Source organism: Sphaerodactylus townsendi, linkage group LG08 (genome assembly GCF_021028975.2).
Source record: "Sphaerodactylus townsendi isolate TG3544 linkage group LG08, MPM_Stown_v2.3, whole genome shotgun sequence".
Classification (NCBI taxonomy): domain Eukaryota; kingdom Metazoa; phylum Chordata; class Lepidosauria; order Squamata; family Sphaerodactylidae; genus Sphaerodactylus; species Sphaerodactylus townsendi.
The window spans coordinates 108,038,365-108,049,351 of NC_059432.1; the positions used below are offsets into that span (position 1 = coordinate 108,038,365).

At 50.4% G+C, this 10,987-nt stretch overlaps 1 protein-coding gene across 1 annotated transcript; it reads left to right on the plus strand.

Moving 5' to 3' along the window:
* Nucleotides 1-2,324: 2,324 nt before the first annotated feature.
* Nucleotides 2,325-10,134, plus strand: LOC125437416 (mitochondrial ubiquitin ligase activator of nfkb 1-A-like). Its single transcript, XM_048504902.1, has 5 exons — nucleotides 2,325-2,447; nucleotides 3,077-3,212; nucleotides 4,782-4,869; nucleotides 5,908-6,028; nucleotides 8,257-10,134. Exons 2-5 carry the CDS (start codon nucleotides 3,096-3,098, stop codon nucleotides 8,981-8,983), a joined length of 1,053 nt encoding a protein of 350 aa, XP_048360859.1. The 5' UTR covers nucleotides 2,325-2,447; nucleotides 3,077-3,095; the 3' UTR covers nucleotides 8,984-10,134.
* Nucleotides 10,135-10,987: the final 853 nt, after the last annotated feature.

The window sequence follows — 10,987 nt, forward strand, 5'->3', positions numbered from 1 at the left end:
TCCCATCCTGGAGCTGGTGACATCGCATGGATATTGTTTCAGCAGCCGACAACAGAGCAGCTTACAAGCTCCAGGCAGGGGATGGGAAAGGGATAGCTGGGAGACGGGAGGTAAAGTGAACAAGTTTTATTCAAACCGACAGAGTAACGGGAGCATCAGAGAGAAGCTCTCCAAGTACAAAAAGTAAGTCCCTTTTTATTGGGAAAATCCTGGCAAAGAATGTTCATAAGCATTTTATTGTCATTGTGCACGCACAATGAAATTTACAGCAGCATTCCTCGATGCACACCATTTCAGACTCATACCCCATCCTCACTTTCCCCTTCCTCCACCCATCTCTACACAGCCCCAAATACATCAACACGAAGCCGCGGAGTTTAGCATAGCCACAGCTCTAGAGTAGAAGCTGTCTCTAAGCCTCTTTGTCCTAGTTTTGATAGACCTGTATTGTCTGCCGGATGGTAACAGTTCAAAAAGAGAGTGTGCTGGATGAGATGGGTCTCTCGGAATATTTTGGGCTTTCTTTAGGCTTTGGGAATGATAGAGTTCTTCCAAGGAGGGGAGAGGGCAGCCGATAATCCTCTGTGCAGTAGTGATCACCCTTTGGAGCACCTTCCTATCTGCCACTGTGCAACTGGAGAACCATACACAGATGCAGTAGGTTAAGACACTCTCTATAGCACAGCGGTGAAAGGACACCAGGAGTTTTCCATCCAGTTGTTGTTTCCTTAAAAGTCTCAGATAGTACAGTCTTTGCTGGGCCTTCTTAACCACCGCGGCAGTCTGTACGCCCCAGGTCAAGTCCTCTTTAATCATGATGCCCAGAAATTTAAAACTAGCCACCCACTCTACTTGATCTCCATTTATAGTCAAGGGCTGAATTTCTGAGCTATTCCTTCTATAGTCCACTATAAGCTCCTTTGTCTTGTTAGTGTTAAGAACCAGGTTATTTTCCCTGCACCATGAGAGCAGTCGGTCCACCTCACTCCGATAGGCAGACTCATCCCCTCCAGAGATGAGCCCCACCACCGTTGTGTCATCGGCAAATTTGATAATGGTGTTACTATGATAGACAGGAGTACAATCAGTCCATACATAATAAAACTAGAAGGAACACATGCATTACAAAGGGATGGCACCTCGAATTAACCCTTCAAAATACAACATCCTTCTATTATCTGGTGGGGAGTATTGCCACATTCCGATCCCAACCTCCTAAATAACAGTGTAGTCGCCTATTGACGGATCTATGGGTACTTTTGTCAAGGCAATATATGCAGCTGTTTACGTTGCCAACCTTGATTGAGAACATTCGCTACTCATCAGCAACACACAATAGTAGGGTCCTTAAAATAACCATTCATGTTTCCAGCAAACTATTATTTGATCAGTGTCTTGGCTAAGGCTTCAAGGTTTTGCTGAGACAGGAAGAGCATTCAATTGACAAGTTAATAGTCATTCACACTTGTTCAGGTTGTTTCCTGTAAAAGAGCCTGCTTTCTCTTACATAATGGAGGTAACTTTAGAGAACATTGCCTTGGATGTAAGTGCTATCTTTTGAAGTTTCGTTTCCTTTTTACAACCGAGGCTGTGGGAGAGGGGTGGGTGGGTGCCCTTTTGGTTGGAGAATCAGAAACCAATGTTTAATCCTTAGCCTTAATAAATTGATTCCATTTATGCTTTGAAACCTTAAGAAAATCATGTTAATTCTACTTAACATATATATAAAATAACATAACATCCCTAAGCTGGCATCTATTTATATTAAATGCAAAATCGACTATCTAAGATTGAAGCATAAACCATTACTTATCTAATATCTACTTTATTCATATTCATATTTATATTGTATGCACATGGCCTTATATCCAGAATTCTAGCAGCTACTACAATATAAGCCCCAAATACAATGAACAACACCCCCCCCCCCCCCCCGCGCAAAAAAGCAATGCACCCTTCAACTCTTCTGCAAGAATCCTCGGCAACCTACAGACGTCCCAATCTTATGCATGCTTCCTCAACAGTAAAGCCCTATGAGTCATTGAGTCGTTACTCCTAAGTAAATGGCAATGGCTAACACTTCCAACGCTCCCTGGCTGAGTAGGGAGCATTTAAACGCGAAAAGGTTGCTAAAAAAGCGCTCTCATCATGGCCCGGATCGCCGCTGAGGCTCATGGGGCTTGTAGTTCGTACTTCTTTTAGCGCCTGCGCACCACCGATAGAGCCTGGGCTGTGCGGAAGGAGCGGAGCATGATGGGAGTTGTAAGCGTGAAGCCCGCAGTCGCCGTTGCCGCCCGCTGATAGGCGGAAGTTCTTCGGACTCTGTTTCCCAGAAGCCATCGCGCCTTCCAGGACAGGGCTGATGTTACTACTGCCAGTCTGGGGCAAGGGGCGCCCTGAAATCGAGGGTCCCAAGGGGAGACGGCGCTGCGGTCCCTGCCCGGGAGGTGAGTTGCTGCGGGGCGTCACGGAAGCCCTTTCATCGGAGCCCAACCCTGGACCCTTTGGAGGGACAGAGTGGCAGGGACTCTGGGCATGTGCAGAGTGCCGCCTCGTTGTATGGAAGAGACGGAGCTGATCCGAGTGAGGGCACCGTTTGTTCATGGACCGTTCAGTTGTTTGTTAACACTGGGTCGAATGTGCCCTGAAGAATTCTCAACACGTGTACAGCAGAACGTGTGAATTCAGTAAGATTGCCAACTCCAGGGTCAGGATTGCCCAGAGATTTGAGGGTGCAGTTTAGAAAGGGGAGGGTATTCGGTTGGTTATAATGCCCTACAGTCCCACTTTCCAAAGCATCTGTTTTCTCCAGCTGGAGTGAGATAAATGTTTTCGATAAAGAAAGAAATAAGCAACCTCTATAGTGTGGAGGGCTCATGAAAATGCCTAGCCTTCCTCTCAATGCAGTTTGGTCTTTAATTGGTCAAATTAAGTTTGTCGAACACAACCGAAAGATGGCAGTGATTCTCTTTGTTCAGACAGCGTCGTGTTCAGCGTGGTAATCTACCCTTCCTTTCTGCGTGAGGCTAGACAGATACATGTTTGGCCCAGCAGCTTCTTCTGATTTCTCTTGCAGTGGCCGGGAAAAGGTGCCAATGGATGCCTTGCCCATCACACCAGGAGAGCTACTGTGCTTGGGTTCCAGCCTGGCCTTCTCCGGCCTTTTCTACTACCTGCACAGAAGGAAAGCCAAGGTGGCCGCCAAAATCCAGGTACACCCTCAGCAAGCTTCTAACTCTTGCCCTCTTCTGGAAAAGAAACATATCCGTTGGCTTTATATCCTGCCCTTCCCCTCACCAGTTCAGGGTGGCTTCCAACAATCCATGATCAATACAATAAAGCCACCAGTTAATCAACATTTAAAACCTGTTCTAAAACCTAGGCCTCTTCCACACATGCAGAATAATGCACTTTCAATCCACTTTGCAGTTGTGCAGAATAGCGAAATCCACTCGCAAAAAATGGTGAAAGTGGATTGAAAGTGCATTATTCTGTATGTGCGGAAGGGGCCCTAGTGGCGACAGATATTTACAAATATTTGCAGATACACAGGGAAGGGTAAGATGGGGTGGGAGAGGGGGAGGCTGAGATAACGGCAAAACCATAGCTGCCTAAACCATACACCTGGTGGAACAGTTCTGTCTAGCATGCCCTGTGGAACTTCATCAGGTCTCACTACTAGACAGAGTGTTCCACACCAAGTCATGGCCAAGGTCAAAAATGGTAGCGGGATGTCATTCGGGCCATGGATCACCAGCGGATTGTCGTTCTCTGAACAAAGCGGTCTTATTGACAGCTGTTGTGAGATGCACTGTGCCTGCCTACCCTGTTCAGGATAAAGATGACAGGAGGTTTGTGAATTTATTTATTATTTATTTATTATTTATATTTGTATACCGCCCTCCCCAAAGGCTCAGGGCGGTGTCCATCAACATTAAAACAATTTAAAATATCAAATACATAATTTACAATAAAATAATATATAAAATACTAACTACAGATGGCTGTACTATACTATCAAATACTAAACAGCCCCTCCTTCCCCCTTTATGTACCCACGGGAGGCCAGATGTTCTTATGGCGGAGTTGACATCATCCCGGCTGGCCAAACGCCTGGCGGAACAGGTCCGTTTTGCAGGCCCTGCGGAAACTTTGTAAGTCCCGCAGGGCCCTGATCTCACCTGGAAGCCTGTTCCACCAGGTAGGGGCCAGAGCCGTAAAAGCCCTGGCCCTTGTAGAGGCCAGCCGGATCGCCTTGGGGCCAGGGATCACCAGTAGGTCCGCCTCCGACGAGCGGAGGGGCCTAGAAGGGTGGTATAGGGAGAGACGGTCCCTCAGATAAGCAGGGCCAAGGCCGCGAATGGCTTTGAAGGTCAATACCAAAACTTTAAACATGACCCGGTACTTGATTGGCAGCCAGTGCAGTTGGTATAGGACCGGCGTAATCCATACCATTTCCTGAACCATCTTGAATGCTCTGGTTGGGTCCTAGTGCCTTGGGGACAGAACTAGGTGGGCACTAGGACCCAAGCGGGACATTCTGGAGTGAAGACAGTCCAGGAAACGGCAGATGAAATAACAAACCTCCTGTCATATTTATCCTGAAAAGGGTAGAGATGGGTTTTTGGTCTGGTCTGGTATCTCTTGACATCTCCTGAGCTGTTGGCTTCCTGCAGGCTACCTGGTCAGTTAGTCGGTCTGGGCAGACTTGGCCTGGGGACTTTGCAGAGCCCACCAGCGTCCATCCTAACCCTTCTGTTTGCATGGCTTCTGTCTTGTAGGAGGCTCCAAAGCTTCAGGTGGGGGACGATCTCCGTGCCGTCCTCTCTGCCACAGGTACCAGCTGCCTGCAGTATGTTGCCATTGAAGGTAAAAGATCATCAAGCCTGTTGCAAGAGGGAATGAGAAAACGTGGTGTAGAGGTTAAGAGCAGGTGCGCTCTAATCTGGAGAACCAGGTTTGATTCCCCACTCTGCCACTTGAGTTGTGGAGGCAGCAGTGGCGCAGGAGGTTAAGAGCTCGTGTATCTAATCTGGAGGAACCGGGTTTGATTCCCAGCTCTGCCGCCCGAGCTGTGGGGGCTTATCTGAGGAATTCAGATTAGCCTGTACACTCCCACACACGCCAAGGGTGACCTTGGGCTAGTCACAGCTTTTCGGAGGTCTCTCAGCCCCACCTACCTCACAGGGTGTTTGTTGTGAGGGGGGAAGGGCAAGGAGATTGTCAGCCCCTTTGAGACTCCTACAGGAGAGAAAGGGGGGATATAAATCCAAACTACTCTTATTATTATTATTATTATTATTATTATTATTATTATTATTATTATTATTATTATTATTATTATACACATAACAACACAGCACAAGTGTCTGGAATTCATCTCTGAATATCGAGTCCTTCCCAAGGACCTAGGATATTAGAGGTATTTGCGTGGAATATGTGCAGTTCCTAGAAGTGCTGCTTTCTGCATCATGTGGACTGATGTTCTGTCCAAGTTTAGGCTTTCCAGATGTTTTTCAAGATTTCTTGGGATTCCTCCTAGAGCACCGACTACTAGTGGGATTACTGTTGTTCTTTTTTGCCACAATCGTTCAACTTCAATTTGTAGGTCCTTGTATTTTGTGATCATCATCATCATCATCATCATCATTATTATTATTGTCATTATTATTGTCATTATTATTATTATCATCATCATCATCTGGTGAACCAGATTAGCTTGTCACTCCAACACATGCCAGCTGGGTGACCTTGGGCTAGTCACAGTTCTTCGGAGCTCTCTCAGCCCCACCCACCTCACAGGGTGTCTGTTGTGGGGAGAGGAAAGGAAAGGAGATCGTAAGCCCCTTTGAATCTCTTTACAGGAGAGAAAGGGGGGCTATAAATCCAACTCTTCTTCTTCTTTAGGTGTTGTCCAACCGGACGAGGCGGCTCTAACCAGCCCATACCACAAGGAATTACAGGGGGTGATTGAGAGGTTGGTGCTGAAAGAACACCGGCTGGTCTGGAACAGCCTGGCTCGGAGCTGGTAAGCGGGATTTTTGCAAAGTGGGAGTGGGGAGTCTGGGACAGTCTCTTTTCCTACCGTCTTTCACCCTGGGCTCTTCGCGCAGCTGCTCTAGAAAGACATCCAGAAGAGGTGACGGATGCAGGTTGTTCTAGCAGCTTGTGCTGGAAGCACCTTTTGCCAGCCTTCCACCTTCTGTATCAGTTCGCTGTGGTGAACGTGCATGGCTCCTGGGATTGTCCTTCCCTTGTAATCCAGCCCACGCAGGTGGTGAAAAAGGTCCTCAAGTCACAGCCAACTTATGGCACTCCTGTAGCGTTTGCAAGACAAGGCACAAACAGAGGTAGTTTGCCATTGCCCACCTCTGCTTAGCAGCCCTGGACTTCCTCTGTGGTCTCCCATCTAAATGCTAACCAGAATGGCTCCTGCTTAGCTTCTGAGACCTGGTAGAATTGTGCCAGCCTGGGCCATCCAGGGCAAGGCAGGCCGCACACATAAAAAGGAGAATAAGTGCTACACTGTTTGCTACAATAATACGTATACCACGTGAATATAAGTGTGGGAAGTTTAATGCAAAGTGCAGCTAACAAACCTGAAATTATTGCATCCCTGTGTACAAAACAATCCCAAAAACAAACGAATATCCTAAAGCAGTGGCGTAGTGGTTAAGAGCAGCAGTGGCGTAGCGGTTAAGGGCAGGTGCACTCTAATCTGGAGGAACCGGGTTTGGTTCCCTGCTCTGAGCTGTGGAGGCTTGTCTGGTGAACCAGATTAGCTTGTGCACTCCAATACACGCCAGCTGGGTGACCTTGGGCTAGTCACAGTTCTTCGGAGCTCTCTCAGCCCCACCTACCTCACAGGGTGTTTGTTGTGAGGGGGGAAGGGCAAAGAGATTGTAAGCCCCTTTGAGTCTCCTACAGGAGAGAAAGGGGGGATATAAATCCAAACTCCTCCTCCTCCTCCTTCTTTTTCTTTTTCTTCTTCTTCTAAATAATATACTGAATTGTCCTTCAAAGACAGGCAGTGTAATCCGGGAGGGGGAGAATCCCCCTCTGGATGCAGCGCAGGCTTCTGCCGGCATATGTGCCCTCTCTGGGGCACTTAACACTGGCACAGGCCAATCCACTGATGCCTGGTCATGCCCTTAATCGGCCTCTGAAATCGTCTTGGGCCCCAGACGCCAGCAGAGTTGCTGGCGGAGATTCACTGCAATTTTGCAGCGTCTCTCTAATCTTCCCTATGAGTGGTGGTGTTTTGGGGCGCTTCCTGTGCGGCGGGAAAGTATAAAACTTGTAGATCAGTGGTGGCGAACCTATGGCACAGGTGCCAGAGATGGCACTCAGAGACCTCTCTGTGGACACGCGCTAACAAAGTCGCCCCCAACCCCCGCACATGTAGGCTGGCCTGGGCCGCTGGGCTCGATTATTAGCATTAAACCTAAGACTTAGTTTTGGGGAAGCAGTGTAGGTAACCCTGTTAAGCACTGTTAAACCCCACTGATTTTCATGCGAAGAACTAAAGCGCGATCTTTTACCTGGGAGTAAGCTCAGTTGCTGGCAATGGGGCTTGTTTCTGAGTAAGCCCTCCTAGGGTTGTGATTCACCCATTGGAAGAGTTGCACAGTTGCCTCAAAGCAAAGCCACTGACTACCACCAAGCTTACTCCCGAGTAACGCACTAAAACCTCAGTATTCAGGTTAAATTGCCATGTTGGCACTTTACGATAAATAAGTGGGTTTTGGGTTGCAATTTGGGCACTCGGTCTCAAAAAGGTTCGCCATCACTGTTGTAGATGTTACATGGAATCATAGAGTTGGAAGAGACCCCAAGAAGGGCCATCAAGTCCAACCCCCTCCAATGCAGGAACACACAATCAAAGCACTCCTGACAGATGGCCATCCATCCTCTCTTAAAAACCTCCCAAGAAGGAGACTCCACCACACTCCGAGGTTGTGCATTCCACTGTCGAACAGCCCTGACTGTCAGGAAGTTCTTCCTGATGTTTAGGCGGAATCTCTTTTCCTTCCCCTTGAACCCCTGACTCCTGGTCCCTATATGCCATTAAAGGTATTGTATTTGTATTTGTTTGACTCCTGGTCCTAGTCTCTGGAGCAGCGGAAAACAAGCTTGCTCCCTCTTCGACATGGCATCCCTTCAACTATCTAAACATGGCTACGATGTCCCCCCTTAACCTTCGCTTCGCCAAACCAAGCTTTCTGCTCCCAATTTTCCGTTCTTGTTGCTTTACAGGGTGGACAGCGAGCGGGTGGTGCTGGAACAGGTACACAGCGTCCCCTTTGTCCTGACGTCGCCTGGCGGCAAGGCGGGAGCAAAGGTCAGCGTCGAGTCCCCCCTCCGTGCCGTCGAGCTGCCCTTGGAGACGGTGTACGAGCGCTTCCAGCAGACCGCCCACGGCTTCAAGGACCTGCTCAGCCACTACCTGAGCGGCGAGAAGCCCAAGGGTTTCCTCGAGACCGAAGAGATGCTCTTGGTCGGCAGCAGCCTCACCGGCATCGGCGAGCTGGCCCTGCACCCGGACGGCTCCCTCCACCTCCAACCCCCAGCGGACGGCGCCGGGTACTTCCTGCGCCTGAGCGACTGGCAGAGCCTGCTGGCCGAACTGGAGTCCACCAGCAGTTTCTGGAAGTGGGCCACGTTGCTGTGCGGCTTGGCCGCGGCCGCCGCCCTCCTGCGCGCCCTCTGCCGTGCCTACTGGAGCCGCCGGCTCAAACAGGAGAAAGAGCAAGAACGGCGGGCCTTCGAAGACCTCCGGCTCCACAAGGGCCTGGCGGCGGAGCCGGACGAAGAGCTGCCGGCCAGCATCTGCGTCATCTGCCTCTCCAACCCCCGGCAGTGCGTGCTGCTGCCCTGCGGCCACGCCTGCTGCTGCTTCCGCTGCTTCCAGGCCCTGCCCCGCCGCACCTGCCCCATCTGCAGAAGCCCCATCGACCGCGTGGTCCCTCTCTACCTGGTCTGAGAGGACAGAGATCGAGTGCCCTCCAGATACCGCAGAGAGTGAACCAAATAGGCCTGTTTGCGGAGGGATACGCCGCCTTGCCTCTTTCTCGCCCCTGAGTGGTATTTCCAGAGCTGCTGTTGCAATAAAGCTCCCTCCCTTGTTCCCAGCGCAACCTCAACATTGGTAGTACCGGGGAAGAGGGGCTTTACAATCTATTGCACTTTTTGCTGGGAGCTGGCCAAGGAAGCCCCTGCGTTTCTCAAACCCACATGCAGACTTAGAAAAAGGGCAGTCTGCCATCAGAAGGGTCTTTAAGATATTGGGGGATGCAGCTCCTCATGCCGTGTACTAGCCTCCTTGCCGCAGGACCTTACGGACTCAAAACCAAGTTATGATCTGAGCCAAACCCTTGGAGCTGAACTGGTGGCTCCGGCCATGACTCTGAGACTCCAGCTCCAAAGGGAAACAACGTCCCCCTCTTCCTTTCCCCCTAGCAGCAGAGGCGCCCTGTCCTCACATTTATATTTGTGACACCCCCACTCCTTTGTTTGGACGTGCAGGTATTTCGCCACGGGTTCCGGTTAGGGGTGCTTCTCGGGCAACAGGGTCAGCGGTTGTAAGTGCAGCTGGTGCCGTGAAAAGCTGCCAGCTCCCATTCACCGTTTTGTGCCACTATCACCACCACCAGCGAGACTCTCTCACGGGAGCCCCGCTGCTTTCAGAGCTAGCTCAGGGCGGCTGCTTTTCGTTTGAGCCAGACTGCCACTAAACTGTCTGTTCTGTTTAATTCTGTGCTGTCCTGGCAGTTACGCTGCCGGTGCCGAGCCAGTCGTGGACACTTTCCCTTTAATTCGAAGACAGACAATCAATGAAGTTTTGGGCGAACGACCCAGGAGTTCTCCAGCACAATTGGCTTCGGGTTCGTTTCCAAGGTAGGCTCTCCCGCCTCAGCTTGCAACTGAAAGGTCTTTGGCATCACTGAGCTCTACCTGGGCAAAAGAGAGCGTCTCCTGGTCTTTCTTAGCGTCACCTGCCTGGCAGGTTAGATTGGTATGTGTGTTTTTGTGTGCGTCCTCCTTCAGGGACGAGCCAAGCGCTCTGTAACGCACAGCTGAGATGCGCTCCGGAAGCGTGGTGCCAAGCCGTTGTTAATAAACAGACGAACCCATCAAAGCTTTCTGTCTCTTTTTTTAAAAAAGAAAGCACCGACAGTAAATGGATCTTGAAAGAGAATCGGGAGGGGCGCTCTAGATCATCAGCCAGGAGGTCGCTAGCGGAGAGAAGCAATGTCAAAAGTACCCCCTGCAAAGGTTGCTCGGCTTTTATGCTGAGTTCCTCCTGTCCCAGGAAACACCCAGGAGTTGTCACCCTGAAACTAGGCAGAGGCGTCGAACAGCTGACGTGCAGGTGGCCATTTCCCACACAACAGATTCTGAGCTGCGGGGCACCACCTGCAGGTGGCTCGCAGCTCTTCATCAGGTATATGCCATTGCATTGTATTGTATTATCAGAGGTGGGATCCAGCAGGTTCTCACAGGTTCCCAAGAGTAGGTTACTAATTATTTGTGTGTGCCGAGAGGGGGTGACTCATTGGTGATTTTGCCACGTGATTTTGGCCTTAGTTGCGCCCCTCCTCTCAGCAGCAGTGCGCAGAACTTGAAGCAGTCTAGCAGGAGGTGCACCGGCGTGCGTGGCAGCCTGCGCCTGCGAGCATTCTTTTCCTGCCCAAGGACCTGTCCTTGCCACAGCCCCGCCCAGGAATGCCCCGCCCCCGGAATGTACGGCCACGCCCCCGTTGTGTCCCGCCCAGCCCCATGGGCGCTACGCCACAGTTTGAATCGCACCACTATGGGAACCTGTTACTAAAATTTTTGGATCCCACCACTGGGTGGGACGTGCCAAGGGCGGATTGGGCCTTCCGTGGGCTGCCTTCTCCTTTGCGAAGACGTTTGTGTTGGCTGTCAGGTTGGGACAGGGCGAAATGCCTTGCCTCCCCCTCTATCGTTTGGATGCGAATTTGGA